This window comes from Natrix helvetica (genome assembly GCF_964273705.1).
Source record: "Natrix helvetica genome assembly, chromosome: 3".
In the NCBI taxonomy this organism is placed as follows: Eukaryota; Metazoa; Chordata; class Lepidosauria; order Squamata; family Natricidae; genus Natrix; species Natrix helvetica.
The window spans coordinates 119,265,021-119,288,130 of record NC_138549.1 but is presented as its reverse complement, the minus strand read 5'-3'; the positions used below and the strand labels follow the sequence as shown (position 1 = coordinate 119,288,130).

Genomic DNA, 23,110 nt, shown 5'->3' with positions numbered 1-23,110 from the left:
ACCTTTCAACAGATAGTAGAAGAACTGAGAGACTGTATCCTTCAGTTACGTTTCCCCCACAGAGTACAGAGCAAAGAGGCAACTCCAAAAGTAAAGCGAAAGGTCCTTGGCAGCAGTTCTCCATCAAAATCATCTTGTTTGCCTATGGCCCAGCCACCCCTCTCAGACAGACCTTGCCTTATAGTATTGCATAAACCTCTGGAAAAACTCCTTATCAGGTATTATGTATGGAGCATATGTACATGTGCACTTACTTATATCCCTATGGGCAGAAGATTAATTCCCAGAGATGCAGTTGCTTTAGCCTAATTGCTGTTTTCCAGATGACTTCGGCTATAGTTTTTGTATTCTTTTATCTAATAGACAATGGATGGCTGTGGGTAATGGGAATGTCTTGGAAACTTGCTTGGTTCAAAAAAAAAAAGTTTGTGAGCTTTCTCTGTACCTTGACCGTAATTCATTGACATAAATGTATCTCAAGATATTGAATTATATACAGCATGCACTGCAAATAGACCACTTAACATGTCTCCAGATTCATAAAATGTATTTGGGGTACAACATTTCCCTGTACACATGGCGTGCAAATCTGGATTCAAGCATGCACAGAGAGGGACATTTTGTTTTCTCCACATAGTCTCTTTGATTCTTGAATCTTAGAAAGTTAATACTTTTTTATTTTAAAATAAAAAAGAGGAGAATATGCAAGAAGAGGCAGGGACATATAGTTTAATTTATGACCATAACAAACCAGTAAATCATTTTCTGGTCATGATGGTTAGCGATACTGGGAATAATTCACAAACATCCAGCTCACAAGTCTTGCACAGGTAGTGTATTGAGCTTACAATGAGAAATTCAACTCCATGGTTACCTGTTGTCTCAATCCTTCTTTCTCATTCTCAGATACGAAAAGCTGCCCTCTGATTACCATGTTCCATGTCTTTTACCCTTGGAGAATCCTCCCATGTCAGGTCCTCTTACTATGGTGGCCAACCGCACAGCTTCCTCTACCCTGGCCTCCTTATCTCGCTATTTTTATCACCAGCGCTGGATCTGGTGTGTACAGTCAGGGCTGGTCCCGGCAGTGCCCATCGCAGCTGTGGCCCAACTGCTGTCCACTCTCACTGAGTAAGTACCTATTTGGTCTTCAGATATGTTGGAATCTACAAATAGGGGGGCTATAAAAGTTTTTAAAAAATATATCTGAGTCACTTCTTTCTCTGAAAACCAGTTGCTTTTGCCAGTACAGGTGGTACTCAAATTAATGATCACAATTGAGCCCAAAATCCATGTTGCTAAGTGAGAAATTTGTTAAGTGAGTTTTGCCCCAATTTACAACTTTTGTTGTCCCATTTGCTAAGTGAATCACTGCAGTTGATAAAATTAGTATCCTAGTTGTTAAGTGAATCTGGCTCCCCCATTGACTTTGCTTGTCAGAATGTGGCAAAAGATGGTCACATGACCCTGGGACACTGCAACCATCATAAATGTGAGTCAGTTGTCACACATCCGAATGTCAATCATGTGACCATGGGGATGCTGCAATGGTCATAAGCCTGAAAAACGGTCATGTCGCTTTTTTCAGTGCTGTTGTAACCTTGAACGGTCACTAAGTGAATGGTTGTAAGTCGAGAACTGCCTGTATAAGAGTTAAAGTGGGAAGGGGTGTGTGTTGCTCTGTGGGAAAAGAACATTGTGCTGGGTGAACAAAATTTTCTGTCTCATGGGAGACCAGAATGCAAAATAGCCTTGTAATTTATTCTTCTCTTTGAAATGATGCAGGATACACTTGTCCGAAGGCTTCCATTTTGCTTCCAGTGGTGAAGGGATTGTCAGTATGGTCCAAGAATTACCTATGAAGGTAAATCCTGATGCTTCTTTTCTTTTGTTATCTTCTGTGGTGCCACATTTTCCTGTTCGCGAGGAAATTGGTAGTAGCAGGTGCATAGAAATATGGTATATGTGCCTTTGAGTCAGTGTTGACTCCTGGGGACTTCCTGGACAAGTCCATGCAGTTTTCTTGGCAAGATTTCAGAAGTTATTTACGATTGGCGTCTTCCTAGGGTTGAGAGAGAGAGTGACTGGCCCCTTGTTTTTTCTCCACGGGGTCTCATCTAAAAAAGGCATTTTATGGCAAATTGACACTGCTTCTCCTCTAGCCTTGGAACTTCATTGTGCTAGGAGAGAAGTGGCAAAAGAGCACGACAAATTTACAGTCACTTTTTTTCCACAGAGTGACTCCACAAGAGTGAGTGGCAATGAGAAGCACACCTGCATTGTCCAATACGTGATATTCCCGCCACATGCTACATCTACCAAAGACAGGTAAGAAAAGAAGTCCTGATCCTAAAAGAAAGACACAAGGAATAGAGTTACCCAGGTTCTTTTGTAGCCACTGTAAGAATGTGCCTGACTAGAAGGCTTCCAAAGAGTAGCTAACTCTACCAGGGGTGTCAAACTGGTGGCCTGCAGGCCGGATGCGTCACATGACGGCCATGCCCACCCCAGCTCTGCCAATGCAGAAAAATATCGTGATACATCACGTGACAGCAATGTGACGTGGCAAGTTTGACATTCGTGAACTATGCCAACCAATAGTTTTTATGCAAAGGAGTCTTTGATATACACAAGATTCTCCACCTCCCCAGAAAGATAACGCTGACTTGAAGATCCTATGGTTCTTTATTTGTTCTTTTTATTTAATATAAGACAGTGCTGACTTATAGAATTAATATTACCATATAATCCTTGTAATAAATAAATGATATTTAGGTGCTCAAATAATCCATTCTGAAACCAGTAAATGTCTATGAGTATATCATAAAATAAACGTGATAATTTTCACATATTAGTTTTATTCTATTGATCAATAAGACGCCCTCTTCGTTGCAAATCTGAGGTTTTGGTATTTATAATTTTACTCACATTTCTGTACCAAGTTGTGCTTGCTTGTTACGTGCGTTTCTGAATTTCAGACTCTGGATCACCCCATTTCTCTCCAAAATGAACAGAAATGAATACCTATTTCTTTTACCTATGGACGAGCACTCCATAGGCCTCCTGAGCTTGAAGCATACCTTTGGGTAATCTTTGCAAAAGACCCACAGCTGTGTTTCTCCGGAACCTGAAATTAATCAAAGAGCTTTAAAAATGATACCATCATTGAATTCATGTATAAAATTGTTGATTGGGATTGTCATATTTAGCTTTATCTCTGCATAGCGCTTTGTGCTAAAATAGAATGCCATTCCATAAAATGAATTGTAAAAATATGATGCAATAAAGAATTATGTAGAAATTTCACAATGAATATGTAATGACTAATATACCGTATATTCATCCTGCCGCCAATAAATTGGCTAGGAGCACAATTGCTTTAGTTTTGAGTTCTATAAACTAAGCAACCTTGATATATCGTCTAAGACTGCTGAAGTTAATTTATTTTAGTCTCAAGCTTGGAGGCAAGGAGGGTTGGAATTGAACTGGAAAGCCAACTTATTTCCTTGTAATCTACTATATATGTTTAATATTTAAGGATGATTTGGATCTTTAACTATCTTAGGAATAGAAATACCTGCATCAGCCAGGTGAAAATGTGGGTGCTAAAGTATACTAGATTTGATTTTATCTAAATTGTAATCTAAAGTAATTAAATATAGTTATTGTGACCATTTCTTTTGTATTTGATGCCAATGTCTCCCTTCTGTAGAATTAACAATGTTTAGCAACTTCTGGAAAACCTTTTGTGGTTCACACCCTTCTGTAGAATTTCTCACATTACTTGCTTGCTTTCAAGTTTCTCTACAGATGAAGATAACGATACAGAAGTGGAGGCAATTGAGGTGGACATGGAATTGAACATTGTCACAGAATGCTGGGTTGAACCTCAAAGCGGCTATGTGGATGGTGCTCATGAGAGTTGGCAGTACCTACATGGCTTACCCTACCAGAAAATCCCCAAAGCGGTATGTTTTTGTGCTGGGGAGAGGCAACATTTGCAGGGATGTTTGACTGGCAGCCAATCTGCTGTTTTTTGCTGAATCCCCTTGGTTGAAAGGGATTAAGGCAGGAACAGCTTCCTGTATATGGGCAGCAGACGAAACAATTGCCAAAGCAACCTATGCAGCCAAATGATGGGGAAGGTTTTGTCTCAATGAGAAATGAGACGTGGCTTAGATTTGTATACTTGGCTCTGAATTATCTTTGCATTGCTGTAGCATTTTGAATGCATTGTTTTGAATCCTTTTGAATAGGTTTTCCAGTCTATTTTATTTCAGATTCCTTTTTCAGATCTATCCTCGAGATCTGTCCTGCATCCATACTGTGCTTGCTTTTGAGTATATCAGCCAACTTTGCCAAAATAAGGACTGGGTTTTCCCAGCATGCGATCCAAGGCCCATTGCGGTTGAAGGTAATTGATTTATTTAATGCTTTCTAGACACTCATTTATTAGGTCCTATGGACTTCATCCTGAATATGACTCTCTCTTTTTTTTGTGTGTGTGTGCTGTAGGTCGTGATGCTCGAAGTGGCTCCCGTGTACATGAGATTCCTTTCCAATTCGACCTCATGAAACTTCTACCAAAATGCCAGCAAATTGAGATGGGTCTTTTGATGCTGACAAGAGGCAAGTTGTTTGTATATGCATCAAGGAAAGGATATTGGTTCATTATTTCTTCCCACCTCTGAAACATATTAAGCAATAAGGAAGATGAGCACATCTGTAATGTGTGCCATCCTCTTTTGAACATCCCCATCTCACCAACATTTGGCTTTAATAAGAGTTTTCTGTTCAAATGCGTTTCTTCAGTAAACGTGACATTGCTGTCATAATTTGTTGTTTTGCTGAAAATGTAATAATGAGCTTGATGGGAAGATCTCTACCAGTCAATATTTCTCACTGTGTAATTTCTATTGTGTGAGATTTATTTTTATCTGGGTAGGGAAACTTTAGATGCTGTTCGCCTGTCTAGGCTATCAGATCTATATACTGTGAATTGCTGTGTTTTCCTAGCAGCAGGAGAAAAATTTGCTCATAGTTTTTATTGTCTTGCAGAAACCGATGGAATCACAAAGGATTCTTCCTTCTTGCCCAATGAAATGCTTCTTGGCCTTTTTCATGGCTGTCTCCAGCATGACCTCAGTGACAGGGAAATCACACTGTTGGACACAGATCATGTAACTTTCATGGAGCAGGTGCTTCAGCGAGACAGAGATGGCCACCCACCCCCTTTTAAGCTCTCTATGGTCCAAGGTAAGAGAGAGACAGTAGCTAATTCTTCCTTGAGCTATTCCTCTGATGGTTTCCTCACCAATGTGTTTCTTTCCAGAACTCCCAAAGGCTTCCATTCCTTCTGAATGCCAGAATCCAAAAAAGACCTACCATTCTTTTGGCAACAAAGATACAGCTACCTCTGCAAGTTCATATCAGGTACAATGATCTTTTGAGCTCAATGTCAACATTCCAAATATGTCACAGAATTTCTAGACCTGTAAACTTCCTTGTTTCTTGCAAGTTGAAATGTGTGTGTGTGGGGGGGGCTCTTGGTTGAAGTAATCTAAAATGGGCCCCCAAACCGTGGGCTGTGGCCCACTACTGGGCTGTGGCTATTTGCAACTGGTCTGTGTGAGCAGTGGCTCAACTTGCGTGAGGAGGAGGCCAGCACATGTGCATACACGTGCTCAGCTCAATTTGTACAAATTGAACTAGACACATACGCACTGGCCCGCTGCTCGCACAGCCCAGTTCCCCTCCCCCCCTTCTTGGCCACCAGGCCACAAAGATTGGGGAGATAAGTGAATGGAAGAGTCTGACTTATGTGTAGAAGTCTGGCAGTTCCTTGATGATTTAATGTTCTCCAGCCTGGTCCTCTTCCGTCCTATTCAAGATGAACATATTTTAGTTACGGAGGTATCCCAGGTTGGGGAAGGCTATGTATTAGTTGAAAGTGATCCCTTAATTTTTTTCAATGTAATATCTTAGTTTTCATAAGACAGTATATGGGTTCATCTACCATTAAAGCCTCAGCACAGTATACCAAGTTTTGTAGGCCAGGTTCATATTTCATGCATAATATTAAATCATTTGTGATTTGCAATCTATAGCAACTGAGTTCGTACAATATTAAGCCAAAATGAACCATGATAGCTTCATGTGATCTGCGAATTTAGTAGTTAATATGTTCATTATGTAGCAGGGATGAAGAACTTGTGACTTTTGGATATTGTTGTACTACAGCTCCCTTCAGCAACAAATAGAACTGCTACCATATTTTTCGGAGTATAAGACGTGTCAGGGGAAAAATGCCCTGGGGAAATCTGAGATCAATGGACCGTGGCTGATTCCCTTCCGCATATCTTTTGAGATATTGAGAAAAATAAAAGTCTTTAAAAGTATTCTAATTAATAAACAAACTTTAATAATAAAATAAAAAGTAAATGAAACAGAAATAACTAATGGTTACATTTTGATAATGAAAGCTACGTCTGCCAAGCTGGCAGCCGAACAAAGAAGAAAAGAATTTTGGAATGTGTAACGTGTGCGCAATAAATCACTTTCAGCTAACATTTTGTTTTATGACCTGCGCAATAAAGCTTTCTTAGTTTAACTCTTGAATGTCAGTTTAGGCAGTTCAGGCCTAGCAAACTTTTTAACATCGTGACAAGACGCACCTTTTTTCCTCAAAAAAGAGGCTGAAAATGTGGGTGCGTCGAATACAGCATTTTTTTGCCTCCTGAAGCCCCGCCCCCTTCACCAAAATGGCTGTGCATAGCCTTATGGAGGCTTTCAGAGCGTTCCTGGGGGCTGGGGAGGACAGAAATGAGCAAAAAATGGGCCGTTTTTGCCCCCTCAGCAGCACTCTAAAAGCCTCCATAAGACTATGCATGCACATTTTTTTGATAAAAAAAAAACCAGTTTTTGCGAAAAACAGGCCGTTTTTTGCTCTTTTTTGCCCCCTCCCTTCCAGGAGCACTCTGCAAGCCCCCCCTCAGGCTATTCATGCCTTTTATTTGAAAACAAATGGGCCCATTTTCACAAAAAACGGACCGTTTGGGGGAGGTTTGCAGAGTGCAAAAACTTTTTTCGCCTTTCGGAAAGCTCTTTAACTGATTGATGAGAATTACATTGATCAAGTGCTGTGCCAGCAAAAACAAGTGTTAGGTGCGGCAGGTTGTCAGTGATTTCCTTCTCCAGCACATGGATAAATACACCTGGAAACATCTACTTACCTACCTACTCTCTCTCTCTCTCTCCCTCCCTCCCTCCCTACTGTATTTCTCTCTCTCTCCCTCTATCTACCTACCTACCTACCTACTCTCCCTCCCTCCCTACTGTATTTCTCTCTCTCTATCCCTCTACCTACCTACCTACCTACCTACCTACTCTGTCTCTCTACCTACCTACTGTATTTCCCTCTCTCTCTCTATCCCTCTATCTACCTACCTACCTACCTACCTACCTACTCTCTCTCTCTCCCTACCTACTTACTGTATCTCTCTCTCTCTCTATCTACCTACCTACTCTCTCTCTCTACCTACCTACTGTATTTCTCTATCCCTATATCTACTTACCTTCCTACCTACTCTCTCTCTCTCTCTCTCTCTCTCTCTTTCTCTCTCTCCCTACCTACCTACTGTATTTCTTTCTTTCTTTCTATCTATCTATCTATCTATCTATCTACCTACCTACCTACCTACCTACCTACCTACCTACCTACTTTAAAAAATTGCCTCTTCAAAACCTTGTTGTGTCTTATACTCCAGCACATCTTATACTCTGAAAAATATGTTAATTATGAGACACATTGAAATGTATAATTCAGCCTCTGGAGAGCCACAAGTTTCTCACTCATGGACGTTAACGTCTAAATGACTAAATGATGGGAGCTATTAACTTCTGGTACCAAAAATAACACTACAATTTGCTTCCTTATTAGGATGGAGAATGAGACAACCATAACTGAAAACTATGCCATAATCCAATTATGTTTCCTCTTTCAGACTCCAGACTCCAATACAAAGGAATCAAAAAATGATATCTCACCAACATCTGTTCCACTCTTTCCCCAATGGAGATGTTATGCCAAGCTGGTAAATCCACAGCATCTTTTCCTTACCTTCTTGCCAGCTATGTTCTCAGGTAAAGGATTCTGCTTTTAAAGCTACCTAGGGAATGCAAGAGAAGTTTGGCGTTGGTTCTTCAGTTGTAAGAAATGAGACAGGTATTCGCCTGTATATTGTAGGGAATGATGTGAATAGAATTTAAGCTTGCAAGATCTACTTTGCTTTTTAATTATAAGCCTAAATGCTTCAGGTACAAAGGATGTTCTTTTTATTAAAAAAAATGGGGCTAGATATCTTTATTTTTAAATAAATTGGGTTAATAGAGCTCAGCAATAACAGTCCATTCCTTATCTTTTCACTTCGTTGAGTTTTCATTTCAGCAATGGAGTTAGGTTTGATAGCAGAAATTAAATAAAGGGGAGGGCGTGTAATTTTTTTGGGTTAATTCAGATTACACATATGTAAGTGCATGTGTGTGCATGTGTGCTATACATTTGCTGTCCCGCTGTGCTATATAGTCTATTAAAAAAAGGGTATGTTAATCAAAGCTAATCCTGCATTCGTATAAATAATGCAACCCGTGTTGCTGAATTTACTTTGTGTTTCAAACATTCCCTTTTCTTAGTGGAATGTTCATGTTTTTTAGAGATGAGTTCAATGACTTGTCCGTTTGATTTACCCTCAGAAAGTGTTTATATATGATATCTTGCAATATAAGTTACAATATAAATGGAATCCATTATGCTGCCTAACAAATGAATAATGATATGTGAAAAGCATATATATATGTATACCAATTGCCAAGCAATTATAAGTTTAAATAATATGCCAATTAAAAGCCTCCCCAGAAAAGTATCAGAATTACTCCTTTCTCACTGATAGCCCTATGGGGGAAAAAAGGACTTTCTTGTGGCTAACGTTTCCTAGCTGCCTAAGAATGACGTTCATTTCATCCATTTCTGGTGGCAAAGACAAAACATCAGTTACCGTATATCTCATGGATGTATTTTGGTATTGCAATCCTTCATAATTATTTTGTTTTGCAGATGTACAGAGATTGATGGCTCCTGGGCCAGACCAAACCTCAAAAGAGACAGGCCTTACATTGGCCCAAGAAGCACAAGAGCTGAAACCTATGGCCTTGCTTCCAGCTGTCAGCATAACACCGGCTGATGGTATCAACCTTCTTTGTCTTGTTTGGCTGTGCTGTAAATGCTAGTTTGGGAATGTTAAGTGGAGAAAGCACATTAAATTATAAGCATTTGTGACTATATACTAGAGCCTAGTGTAGCTATTTATATGAGCTTGGAGCCTCACTCTTCATGTCCTGGAATCTAGTCATACAGATACTAGCTGCCATGAGGCAAACAATAGTAGACCATCAAAGGCAGAAAAAATCAGACAGTGCAAGGGCATGGTGCCATTTTGAGAAAGCTGAACTTAGACCAGATCATGTTGAAGCAGGGAAAGATGCTTTCATTAAGCATCTCTGGCTATCATACTTTTGACGCCTTGGGCTTATTTGTCTAAGGCCAATTTAGGCATGAACTTCCAGTTACTGATCTGAAATGACCAATTATTTATTTCTCTTATATACTGAGTCATACATGAATGTATACATTTATAAGCAGCTCAGGGAAGAGGAATAGTCTTCAGAGTTCTCTCTTCTTCCCTCCTGTAGGAGAAACAGCAACAAATCAGCCTTCTTCCATTCCTCAGAGGAACTGGAAGCAGAATTGATGGTCCTCTACAGTTCTCGGTCATTTGCCATAGAAACGATATATTTCTGACCAAGAATGATGATGGATTTTATCTCTTTAACTCACATAATCTCATGTGGTTTAATAGCAAAGACCTTTGTTGTCACCTTTTCATAGTAAGCCAGAATAAATCTTTGTGGTAGTTTAGCATACTAGTCTCTCTCTACTGTTGCCCAAGAGGCATGGCATATGAAGAGTGCTTCCTGCTACAAGGGGTAGTTTTTTTCTAGCGCTATACAGCAATCACCAGCAATAGTTACCTTATGGAGGTGAATTTAACTTCCAGGTAATTGTAGATACTAGTACTCAGTGATAGGATTCAGCCAGTTCGCACCACTTCGGGAGAACTGGTTGTTAAGTTTCTGAGCAGTTTGGTGAACTGATTGTTGGAAGAAATCATTAGGGCAGAGAACCAGTTGTTAAATTATTTGAATCCCACCACTATTAGTACTCATTTGGGCATCTATTTAGCTAATGAGTATAAATTAAGCAATAAACTTATAAAAGGAAATCTGCCTGAGACCAAACCATGCTTGGCACATTTTCCATCTTCTTTTATCCGTATGCTTAGTTGACAATCAGACCAAGTATAAATTAAAGATTCAGCCTTCTCTTTGACACTTCACATGATGGTTTAAAGAGCAGATAAGTTGCTTAATATCCAGTCGAATGTTTGTCAGTTTAGGTCTTTATTGGTTGACTAGAAGTAGCTCTCTGTGGTCATAGGAGACGTTTTCTCTATCACTTCTTTGATCTTCTCTGGAATAGAATAGTCCGAGGTTTGACCTAGGGCCTTATGCTTGGAAAGCATATACTCTGCTACTCCTGGTGCTTTACAGTGGATAACAGATGTTGAATGTTGGGCAGGATAAAGAGATTGCATGGCTGCCATGTCTGGTCACAGTTAGAAAGTGACCATCACCCCTTAATATGAACTATACATGACTGCCATGTTGCTCTGAATGCCTGAGGTTCAATGTGAGTTGTATCCAGGTTAAAGCGAGAACAACTTTTCATTTGAATTTTAAACCATTGTTAACACGGTTTTTAAGCCATTTATATTTTAATTGTTTCATCCCCAAGATATGTTTAATTTGCAGAAACTGACCAAACTATAGGAGATCTAGATGCTGGATCCAAAAAAGAAGGACGCATCTCCTTCAGCCGCCAAGCATCTCAGCCTGACCTGAGTGAGAACTGCCGAGTTCGCTGTCCTGTCTTTGTCTACAGTTGCTCCTTGGAGGTGCTACGGGAGCAGATGATAAATTCTAGGACAGAGAAATCTCCACAGGATATCTTTTTCAGGTGAGGAAATGTTAAGTAATTAAGCTCCCCGTTAGGAGAGCGAGTATGCGGAGAAGCGTAATGAGAGTGATATGGAATAACACGCACAAACCAGCATACAGAGACACTGAATAGTATAAAAATATAGTAGTTTACTATGTAGAAATATAGAAGTATTCAGAGTCTGGTTAACAGTCCAAGTCATACACGGTTCAGTAATTCAGTTATCAAAATATTCAGTCTAACACACAAAGTATAGCTAAACAGTAGCAAACCACAATACCTCAATATACACCAACCAGCTTCTAACAAAACAGAGAGAGAGATCTAACAACCATTCTGGCTCCCTCTTATGGCTGCTTGAGGTAACAAGCCAATTACATCTGTTAAGCATTTAAAATAACAGTAAAGTAATCATAGCTTATATACTGTACATTGCCAAGCCAAGCCTAGGGTTACATCCCTAACAGGAAACATGCAAGAAATTCAGTAACATCTGTATATGTAGTAGGTAGATCTTGGACTGAGGTAAAGAATGATGTAACCAGGACTCACTATTCAAACAATTGACAGAAAAGCATGTATAAAACTATGTACTGAGTGTTTGTGTTGAAGTCAGGGCCATTAAAACATGAATACAATATCTGGAAATCAATTTAACTCCAGATGTTGTATTCATGTTTTAATGGTCCTAGCTTCAACACAAGCACTCGGTAGACATTGGGGGCCTCCTTTAGATGATGAATTTCTTAGGCTTATTGGGTACTTTTTTTTCCAGAAGCCAGTCTGTAGAGCGCCCCACTAGTGCTCCTTGGCTAGATTCCAAGCACAAGGAAGTGGTGAGTTACTGCACTTTGCTACAGGAACATTCTCACCAGTGCTACGTGAAAGGTAAGGGACAGAATTACCCTACTTGGGAGCGATGAGGTTGGAAAAAGTGGGATGTTGCACTTTATGTAACAAAGTCACCAAACGTTAGTCCTAGGCTTAGCCTTGTGCCTGGGGTACCATATTAATATAACAAATCTATAACCCAGTAAGCCTCAGACAGTAAACCTGGGATGCCTTCTCTTTAACGTTTGCCCTGCTGCTTGGTTGAAAAACCACCAGAGGCCCATTTGCGTGGACATTTAATATTTATGTTCCTTGTTTGACAGGACTATTTCGGAGTCTTCAGCAAGGTCACAACATTAGCTCTCCTGATCTGCTAATAGCCATGGATTATTGTGAGGAACTTCTGCAGGAGATCGATATCACTCGCTTCCTGCTGACACTCTGTAATCATGTGCGCTCCTTCTGTGAGTGCCACCAGCAGCAACTGTTCGTCAGTCTAGAAGGAAATCAAGCACCCAAACCACGTGGTGTACTAACTTCAGTTTCCAGGTAGAATTAACTTTTGATATAAAGAAAACCAAACCCAAAAGGAATTGCTTGTAGTCTTGTACTTATAACCCAGGATAATTATTTTTAGCATGTTGGTTCTGTGACTTTTTAGGATTTACATAAGGAAAAAGAAGGTATAAAAATATATGAGAATAACAATACTGAAAATATAGGAGGAATTTGCAAATCTTCACATAATAATGAAATTATCTTTTTTTAAAAAAAAGTTTGGAGGGGCTTTTCACTGGAATTTTATCACTTATGACAAAATAATTAAAGTGAAAGGAAAACAATTAAAATCAGATAGAAACATACATGTGTCTCTTTCAGTAGTACATGATAAACAGGGACTTCACGTTAAATTAAATATTGCTTTGCCACTGTTGTCTCGGGTTTTTGAAATGATCAACAGTCCTATCTTCTGTTTCCCTTTGGGCAACCCAAAGTCAGAAGGAAGTATAAGAAAAATAGGGGGGAAAAAGAGGTGAGAAGTAGAAGATGGGATTAGTTTTTACAAGTTGAGGAAGTAATCCAGTTGTTAAACCATAGTTCCAAAAATGAAACGTAGAAGTTCAGAGATAAATATAAATAATCTGGACTTAGTAAAAAAGTGCATCCAATATCTAAAAGCACCAACTTGCCCTTAGCTTGGAAATAATCAGGAAAATAATTTCAAGAAATACTGATGACTTCATTTTGTAGTGTTAAATTAGATTGTTGGTATGATTCATTGGCTGACTTGCTAGCTTTCAAGGTTAGTTGATTTAGTCTTGGCAGAGACAATAAAGGGTAATATGACACTTAAGACTAACAAAATATGTTATCATGTAAGCTTTTATAAGTGAAGAGGGTTTGAAAGCAATGTGATGTTTCTGTTAGTCTTAAAGACCCAGAAGGCTCTTTGTTTCACTTATAATAACATAGTGATTGTTTATCCGATATATTTTTGTAATTTCTTTGTTCAAATAGTAGATTTGCATCCCCCCCCCCCCAAAAAAAACCCCTCTTAGCAACTTTATCTGAAACGGTATAAGGTTTCCTGCCTAGGCAGGGGGTTGGACTAGAAGACCTCCAAGGTCCCTTCCAACTCTGCTATTGTATTGTATTATTGTATTATGCTCCCCCCTTCATATTTTGTAATTTATAGAAAATTTGGTGTGCTAAAAAAGTTAACAAGGCAGGTTAAGCTCATGAGGAAATATGGGGCTTAAAACAAAAACTAGCAAAGGACAGAATTTCAAAGCACTATATTGCTTACAGAAACAGCATCAATGATTAAAATACATGTATGCATAGCTTTTACTCTAATATTTGAATGATATCAATTTATAATTTGGACATTTTTATGTGGAATTCAGATAGTCTGTATTTTCAAATTGCCAAGGATAAAAGTTATTCAGAACTTGGTGGAAGATAATTATTTCTTTAATTGAAACCTCATCTTTCTTTATTAGGAAAAACTGTTTCATTGCTACATTGCTAATTATGGTTTAGCACGGTGTGCAGAACAAAGAGTCCATGTACTTTTCACGTTTCCCTTCTTTATGGTGCCAAGAAGAAGAATATTCCAGAAGTGAATTGCCCTTTAGCAGATCTGTAAATCCATGTTGATAAACAAACCAGAAATAAACACCGTTATGCTGTTTTATTTAAAAAGCTAGAGTTTGACCAAGCAAAACTGAGTGTTTGATTATTCCTCCTCTGAGTTCTGGAATATGGAAAATGCATGAGCCCAGGTTTTGCACAGGCTGGTTTCTAGGCTCCATAAAATAGGTTTTGATTTAGCATTATATGCAAATATGGTTTTCAAATTATCTTAGAAAAATATAGTAAGTTTATTTATTAGATTTTTATCCCACCTTTATTCCTTATAGGTAACTCAAGGAGGTGGATATACTTAATACTCCTTACTCCTCCTACTTTCCCTACAAAAACAACCCTGTGCGGTGGGTTGGGCTGAGACTTAGTAACTGGCCCAAAGTCTCGTATCCAGCTTTCATGCCTAAGCTGCACATTTGAGGGTTTTTTAAATGATTGAAGATTATGGATGTGACATGTTGTGGATAAATCAAACTTTCTGGGACAAAACATTATTTTATGAGAAATAAAAGGAAGTGCCTCTGTCATTTATAATTTCTGATCAGAAATTTCAGGATGTCATGCCTTTTATCAACAAAACAGAGAAATAGATTTCATATAAATTGAGCTTCTAAAATTCAAATTTCATTACCAGTGATAACTTTCTAGGCCTTTTAGAGAGATTCTAGAAATACCTCTTTGGTCATGGGAATATATATATATATTAATTTTAGTTGCATTATTTTATACCTACGATTTATTTGATTAACACCTGCATGGATGGACTGCCTAAGGTTCAAGTCTTGTGCTAAGCTTTCATGTGATCTGCTTGTTTATGGCTTAAGAGAACCAAATTAAGATTAAGAAGAGCTGAATTTCAATTTGGTTTGTACTAAAGTAAGCAAATAATTTACTATGTGTTTGACTGACAGATAACTGTGTCAGCACAGCATGTCCGTTTTCTATCTTTAAAACTTAATAGCTGATAGAGCAACACATGCAACTGTGGTAGAGATTTTTTTTTCTAATTATGGATTCCCAATCTCTTATTATTTATGACAATCTATTTGCTACTATATTTGAGATACAGTATAAGGAATATAGAGCTAGAAGCAATATTACAATATTATGGCTGGAATGTTCTTTTTCTGACTTCAAAGAGGCAGCTGGCTGACATAATAAATGATATTTTCAGGGCTACATTTAAGATTACAGTTCCTAAGTACTACAAGCAAGTTCTGGGTTAGAGAATTATTGCAAATAGATTGTGAAACCGTTAAAATACTGACAATGAGAACAAACTAATGAGGAATAGAAAAAAATAAAACATTTCCATAGAGAGAAAGAGAAACTGTCAATTAAGGATTCTTGAAAACATGTGTGAAGAAAAATGGCTTTCTTTGTCTGAATTGGAAAGAAGTAAAAATAAAATAAAAATATGTGGGTATTTTTATACTGTTTAAACAAATAGCAGTATTTACATACTGCAACTATTATTTCAGGATAATAGCACTGTACAGCTGTAATTGCCTATGCCCATTACTACCCACCCTGCTGCATTCTGGACCAATTAGAGTTTCCACATTGTATTGAACGGCAAACCAATGTAGAAAATATTGTCAAAATCTAACCAGGAAGTAATAAAAGCCTAAGTGCCTCTTCCAGCAAAATTAGAATAGAATAGAATAGGAGAGTTGGAAGGGACCTTGGAGGTCTTCTAGTCCAACCTCTTGCCTAGACAGGAAACTCTATACCATTTCAGGCAAATGGTTATCCAACATCTTAAAAACTCCAGTGTTGGAGCATTCACAACTTCTGGAGGCAAGTTGTTCTAATTGTTCTAACTGTGAGGAAATGTATCCTCAGTTCTAAGTTGCTTCTCTCCTTGATTAGTTTCCACCCTTTGCTACTTATTCTACCCTCAGGTGCTTTGGAGAATAGTTTGATTCCCTCTTCTTTGTGGCAACCCCTGAGATATTGGAACACTGCTATCGTGTCTCCCCTAATCCTTCTTTCTATTAAACTAGAGATACCCAGTTCCTGCAACCGTTCTTCATATGTTTTAGCCTCCAGTCCCCTCCGTTTCCCCCAGGGAAAAATTGTTTCCCTTAAAGCAATCCTGTAAGCCTCTGTGGGTATACTGTTATGTCTAACTTCTAAGAAAAATTATGCCGGGGGAATGGTTCTTGAGAAGGGGTATATAAACATGCTGGTGACCGGGTTTGTTCTTCTGAACCCTGCCATAGTGCTGACACAGAGGATTTCAGTGAAGCAGATTCCCACGTCTCTGCCTGTCCTTCCCAAGAGCCCCACCAGAGCTGTGACTCAGAATTCCCTCTCTCGCTACTAGACAGCAAGCAACCTTGCCAAGTGCAACCTGATTTACAAGGGATCATCCAGGTAAGCAGAAGTCTGGTTCATTTTGAGTTAGGTAATATTGTAAAGCTTTTTTAAAAAGTTGAAATTGCTACCATTATTGCTTTTTTTCCTTTTCCATCCAGGAGAAATTCTTGGAAATTAGCAGCTTATATTTTAAGCCAGTGCCATCCAACCCCCATTACTATTTCTATTGCCCGCCTTCCACCAAAAAAGAGGTAGGAACATACATTTATAGCTTTGTTACCATCCCCTATTCTGGGAGAGCCCTGTGAAAGGACTTGAACTTGAAAGAAGAATTCAGCACAAAGACTTTGGATATGTTACATGGACATATTTTTTTAAAAAAAAATTTAGGAGGAGGTTTCACGGGACCACCAAGACCGAAAGGGCAGTGAAGAGGTGGAGAGTTCAGAAAATGATCTGGCAACTGATGAAGGTAAGAAACTTTTCTGTACTTACTGATGTGAGATTTGGAGCTGGAGCTGGTATGCTTGGTGCGCTTTGATAATTTATTCAAGAATATTGCAGTCGTGGAAATGTGAATTAGGACAAAGGCTGCCCAGAAGCTCATTTTGCACCGGTCACTACTCTCAGCCCAAGTTATATCACAATATGGTCATTATGGGACTGGAAAAGTTAACAGAAAAGAGATGGAATCTAAATTAAACAACTAAAACTAAATATGGGGTTTTCCCATCACCCCCTTGATTGAATAAAATTTGCTGCAAGAGAATGTCTGACTATCCAGCTTTGCTGAATCATATTTTTGTTTGGGTGAGCAAATTAGCTGCAGAGAGAAGGATCCTAGCAGTGCTTTGGAAGAGTGAAGGCAGAGAGCCAGTGGGACTACCGTTCCCTGCCTGCCTGTTTTCTTTGTCTCCCCACCTACAGTATACTTATATTTCTTGCTCTTGGCCACGATATGGTCAGTCAAGATAGCTGTGTGTTTCAGTTTGTTTCTGAAAGGAAGATTCCTAGTTCATTTAACTCACCTAAATTATCTTGAAAGCCTATAGCAGAAACATTGTCTAACACAATCTTATATTAATAGTGAGAATCTGTAGCTTTGCAGATTGAATTGCAGAGCTCATTCTCTGCTATTGGCTGTGCTGAATATGGCTATGGCCAATGACAGCACCTAGGGAGCAACATTCCCTGCCCTTATCTTAAAGGTTGGAGCTCAGGTAAGAGAACTCCTGTTACTCTGAAGCAATTATTTGTGTGTATCCATAGACTTGCAAAGGTGCTTTTGATGAGTCCAGAGAGCAAATGTCAGTCATGACTGATTTTCTAGGACACATACTCTCCATAAAGAGTCCTGGCCACATACCTCCAGGTTTATAAGAAAACTAAAAGTTGTGCTTGAGCCAATGTAATAGGAAGTGGGCAAAATAGTACAGAGGATAGTTTTGCAGAGGGGAAACAAATCTTACCCTATATGGCCAACTGTACTGTATTACACTGGGAAATACAACCTCTACAAATGGAAACAGCATGTTAATCTCCGTTGTAACAGAATTACATGCCATGCTATCATTCACTGATTGACCAACCATACCGACACAGCTGGGCAATTATTTAATCAATCACTGTAATGATTTTAGTTCAAATTCACGTACAACTTTATATATTTGTTATAAATTACCATTGTGTATTTTAGCATGTGGCTGTTAGTGCTATCCTTTTTATCCAAAGCCAATTTATCTTAATGTTAACTATTTATTTAATCCTTTTAAGCTACACTTTTAAAAGAGGACTGATCCAGTTTTATAGAAGAAATCCCTTTTGGTACTTGGACAACTTCTTTTGAAATTGATCAATGATTTCTTTTTAAATAGGGAACACATCCTGCTATGCCATTGGCACTGAGAGTGACCCAGAACTGGAGGTAGAATATCGGGAGCGCTTGGAACAAGAATTTTTAGAAGGCGGCTCCTTGTCAGACTCCAACACTGTTAACCAGGATGATGACTCCTTCAGTGTCCTGGGAGACTCCCTGGCAGAACAGGAACTGCTGGAGCAAGACATGCCTCCCCTCTTTATGCACTTGACCTGTTCTGTAAAGCTACGCAGCCAGCACTATTCCATGCCTGTTTGCTCGCTGCCCACCTGCCTAGGTGAATTTAAATGAACAAGATGAAGGTTTGGGGTGGGAATGATGGAACTCTAGTATGGGAGACATTGCATATGGCCAGAAAGAAACTCCCAAAGGAAATGTGGATTGATGGGAGTCCTATGACTGAGCTTCAACCTCTCTCTGAGCATTTGGCAAAGAAGCATAAAGAGGGGTCTCTGTGAGTAATATCTGCTGCTTTCTATAGGAGATGTGCTGGGTGGCCTTGAAAGCTCTAAGGCACTTCAAACAATTGACCTTTCTGACCTTTGTGTGACCCTGGACATTTTTGTCCTGACTGTCCCTCTGGAGATCGAAGTGGTGAACGATTTACATCACAATAGGTGGGAACTCATGATTATCAAAGGGTTGGGTAGTTTTGAAGCCTGGAAGAAAAACCTCAAGACATTATTTCCTCTCCTTCCACAGATACACCTCTGAGAGCAGCGTCTCCTTCACCCGTTCCCCGGGACAGCCCTCTTCTTTCCGTTCAGATGATGAGCTTATGCACACCTTGGACAGAATGCCATCATCCTCCACTGATTGGTATTATTATTTTTCTATCAAATGTCTGTGCCGGGATGTATGAATTGGAGACTCTTAGGTTCAGCATGTGCATTCTCATCTTATTTTCAAGGCATCCAGCGCTCTCCAACCTTCCTGCAGTGCACAGGCAAGCTGTTGAAGCCACAATGACAGAAGTGAGTCCATCTGCCCCTGGGATTGGGGCAGCTGGAAACTTTGGGCACTATTCTTGTTCCTCTGCCTTCCTCTGCTCTTCTGTACTAGAGCATGGTCTGGCTATGAACCATTCTTGGTAGGAACGCAGTTGCTAGAAACAGACAAAAACAGTGAGTATTCCATTCCATGATCTGGACTTTTCTCTCTCCTTTCTCAGATCAATTGGCTCCTGGATGACGAGATTGTGTCAGCATTGCGTTACTCACAGCCTGTGACTGCTAGCATTTTGAGTCAAGCAGCTTCTCACATCTACAATTCCCAGGGCCGCCCAAGCTGCCATTGTGAGGTGGTCCCTCTGCAATTTGTATTTGGACCTGAGAATTCTCTGGAAAGGTTTCGTGAGGTAAACAGTATTCTATCCCTTTGCCTTTTAATAGTTTTTTGGATAGATTTCATGTGATTTTTTTTATAATCTACAATCCCTAAATAATAATTGGACGTTCCTAAGGCTCTGTGATTGCACATAGTACCTAAAAGCCTGAGCTATGATCCCAAGGAACCTCCAAAATGTTCACCAGCAAATGTATCCAGATCTGAAGCAAACGGGGGCATTTGAATCCACCGGCAGTTCCTTCTGTCTGCCTGGTGACTGCTGCTAGGAGAAACCTTCCCTTTTCCAGGGCATGCATAATAGTTGCATGTGTTCTGGAAAGTAATCACGCTGTATACAACAAGAGAGAATAAAGATGAAATACATGACAGGCAGGAGTCTGCCTTAGTTATTTTAATTAATTATCAATTGAATTAAGTCGAATTTAGGGACTTTAGGTCTTATTTATTTTTTTATCCCAGCTCTGATTATTTTTGAAGTAGGCATTTGGGTGGCAAATTATAAATGCAGCCTTTGGTCTGGAAAAGTTGTACAACTCTGCCTTGGATGTTAAACCAGACCATGGTTGTCATTTCACAATAAAAAAAAATTCAACAGTACATATTGCAGCTATAAGAAATAACACAATGAAACATCCCATGGCAAAATAAAAATAACTGAGTAATAAAAATAAAACAAAAACATAAAAAAATAATAACATAAAAACAACCATAGAGCATATGCCCAGAGCGGCCACTGACTCGGTTTGGAAGCCGTCGAAAAAGCCATGCGGCGGTGGCGGAGGTGCCCTGGCTCTGTAGGGAGAGCTGGGCCAGGGCATCATGAGGCTGGGAGGCGCGGGAGCGGAACAGCCGCAACAGCACAACACAGCCATTTGCCCATGAGGCTCTGCCCGGCTCTTTGAGAGCCTGCTCACAAGAGAGCAGCCGCCTGGCAACCCCCCTCTTCAGCTGGGCACAGCACTGCTCACCAACCTAGCGGTATCCCGAAGACGCCAAGCAACGCGATCACCTTTGCCTCCCCCCTGGTTCCCGTGGCTTGGCACCTTTGAGATATCGCTAGGTTGGTGAGCGGCACTCTGCCTTGCCGGAGGTGGGGGGTTGTCCAGGGGGCTTATTTGCGGGGGAGGGCTTATATTTTGCTTTATTGTTGCAACTGTCATACCAAGCAGCTGAATGAAAACCTCCATTTGCCACAAATTCAGGGGAACAATTGTACCCTGCTCTCTCAAGGGTAGTGGTTCTCTATCAAGAGACAACACTGCAATTGTAACAGTTCCTCAGTGCACCGTACAAAGCCTGTTTTGCCAAGGTTTTGTTAGCTGCCCAGAGTCACTTTAGTGAATATGGACACAACTAGAAAAGAACTGAACTTACCACAAACGCTTTCAAAATTGCCAGCATCACTTTCTTCCATAATGAGCCCTCGAAAACTGCCTGGATCCCTGGAAGTGACTCCTCACTTCCCTCAATATATTCCCAGACATTCTGCTATTTGTGCCATAACCTCAGTAGTCACAAGGTACCAGCATTTTGACAAAACTGGCTTCCCAACCATCCACGTAACTATGCCCTTCCTTCACCTTCGCTTAGGCCTACAAAGTAGATTCCCTTCCGGCTCTCTCTTCTTTGTTTGAATGCTTCTAGGAGTTCCAGAAAATGCCCTTGCCCGGTTATGTCCTCAATCCTGAGGGGAGTGATTTCTACTATGCATCCGTCAGTCGCCTACATGCCTCAGTAAGTGGACCCAGCCCTTCTGTTACTCTTGAGAGCACTATGACAGGAGGCAGGTGTGACAGCAGCTCCCTACCCTGTTCTACTCCCCCTGATGAAGCTCAAAGTCTCTGGGCATGGCCAGCAAATGAAAACAAGACTGGAGAATGTCTGGGCATAAGTAACCAAGTACCCGTTGAGGTAAGTGTTCGCCATGGTTGAAACAGATGAGAGATGTAATGGTCATTGATATGGGATTGATAAGGGTGACTGTTGAGGAAACATCCTGGATTATCTTATCAGTAGAACTTCGCTCTGCATCTTTTCTATGATGCAGGTGTCAGACCAATTAACATTGGTGGATCAGCAGACCAGTATTTTGGGACAGGGTTGTCCAGGTGAGGAAACTACTTCGATGCCGGCGCAACCTCAGGCTTCCTTTTCGGACAAGTGGAGCAGTGAGCAATCTCCGTTAGCTACCCCATCTGTACCAAATCTAACAGAATCTGTGATCCCCAGCAAGGAAGGTGAGAAACAAGTCACAATTAATGAAATATAAAATGACTTCCTGAGCTTTTTATTTCAAAATGAAATGTAGTCTTTCGAAATAGGCGTGGTACTGAACTCTTGCAGCTTTTTGTGCTGCTCTTTTACATATTTCATTTATTTCTACCTACCTTTATTATTTTTACAAATAATAATATTTTTACTTATCCAACACACCTTCCTCCTATTTTCTTCACAACAACCACCCTGTGAGGTGGGCTGGGATGAGAGAAGGCGACCGGCCCAAAGTCATCCAGTTGACTTTCATGGCTAAGGCAGGACTTGAACTCATGGTCTCCTGCTTTCTAGCCTAGTGCCTTAACCACTAGGCCAAATTCGCTGTTTTTGGTCTGCTTGCTTCAATAGAACTAATTATAATCAATGTTATTTTGGGGTTACTTTGATTTTAAAATATAGTAAATCTTTATCAGTTGGCTTTATTCTTGATGTACTGCTTTGTGAATGACAATAAACATTACAGATCTGGAAGGTTTTTTTACTTGTTTGAACTGTTTTTAAATTTTATACACTGAAATTCAGTTTTCAAGTCAAATCTACTTTTGTGTGTGTGAGAGGGAGGATCTAGCATCTTTATGTCTTGCATTCATTTGCTGTTGCATGTCTGCATTTCTCCCTAGTATTTTATATTGCTTACTGGAACTCTTTGAACAAAAATGTAGCACTTCACACTCATAAAATCTCCATGTTCAGGTCATCACCTTTTCCTTAGCTCTGTTACACCAAAAGTTGTGATCTTCAGTAGGTGTCTGTTAAAATGCTTTTGATTTTTCTTTATAATCAAAATCGTTTTAGTACCATTGAGCTCATGAGACGGCAGTTCTAGAAAGCTGCTGCATATCTTGCATTTCAATTTTGGTATGAAGTGACCCTGGCTTAATTTCTGAAATCACACAATCTGTGCAGCAGTCAGGACTTTTTAAAAAATGTGTACTTTTAGTATGCTGCCTTGCATTCTTTTCTTTTCAGGCTCAGTTCTTGATGCTTGAGATGCCAGATAGTCAATTTTGATGCTTAAGCCAAAGTTTCTCCTCAGGGACCTGAGGAATCTTTCACCTTGGGAGAAGTCTCCTAAGGGCATCTGACTCTTTCTTTACAGGTTGTTATAGGAAGCAACAGCTTAGTCAAGTGCAAAGTTTGGTGTCAAGCCAGGGAAGCATGGATTCTGATCTTCTTGGTGAGTAGATGGGTTGCATGTT

At 39.8% G+C, this 23,110-nt stretch overlaps 1 protein-coding gene across 8 annotated transcripts in view; it reads left to right on the top strand.

Annotated features, from left to right (window-relative positions):
* SZT2 (SZT2 subunit of KICSTOR complex) overlaps positions 1-23,110 on the top strand; it is a 93,742-nt gene that overhangs the window by 22,097 nt on the left and 48,535 nt on the right. For 6 of the 8 annotated variants that reach the window (XR_014174871.1, XM_081946801.1, XM_081946799.1 and 3 more), the window contains exons 15-39: positions 13-218; positions 907-1,131; positions 1,786-1,864; positions 2,237-2,328; positions 3,800-3,968; positions 4,294-4,414; positions 4,516-4,629; positions 5,059-5,256; positions 5,333-5,433; positions 8,004-8,142; positions 9,113-9,241; positions 10,927-11,131; positions 11,889-12,001; positions 12,268-12,493; positions 16,318-16,471; positions 16,573-16,665; positions 16,805-16,886; positions 18,289-18,567; positions 18,772-18,907; positions 18,993-19,109; positions 19,201-19,264; positions 19,462-19,647; positions 21,282-21,548; positions 21,685-21,874; positions 23,011-23,088. Coding sequence is in view for 7 of the 8 variants with exons in the window: in XM_081946801.1 (XP_081802927.1) it covers positions 13-218; positions 907-1,131; positions 1,786-1,864; positions 2,237-2,328; positions 3,800-3,968; positions 4,294-4,414; positions 4,516-4,629; positions 5,059-5,256; positions 5,333-5,433; positions 8,004-8,142; positions 9,113-9,241; positions 10,927-11,131; positions 11,889-12,001; positions 12,268-12,493; positions 16,318-16,471; positions 16,573-16,665; positions 16,805-16,886; positions 18,289-18,567; positions 18,772-18,907; positions 18,993-19,109; positions 19,201-19,264; positions 19,462-19,647; positions 21,282-21,548; positions 21,685-21,874; positions 23,011-23,088 (3,763 nt within the window). In the remaining variant the exon portion in view is untranslated. The remainder of the gene's footprint in view (positions 1-12; positions 219-906; positions 1,132-1,785; positions 1,865-2,236; positions 2,329-3,799; positions 3,969-4,293; positions 4,415-4,515; positions 4,630-5,058; positions 5,257-5,332; positions 5,434-8,003; positions 8,143-9,112; positions 9,242-10,926; positions 11,132-11,888; positions 12,002-12,267; positions 12,494-16,317; positions 16,472-16,572; positions 16,666-16,804; positions 16,887-18,288; positions 18,568-18,771; positions 18,908-18,992; positions 19,110-19,200; positions 19,265-19,461; positions 19,648-21,281; positions 21,549-21,684; positions 21,875-23,010; positions 23,089-23,110) is intronic. The other 2 variants (XM_081946796.1, XM_081946800.1) reach the window with 2 other exon arrangements.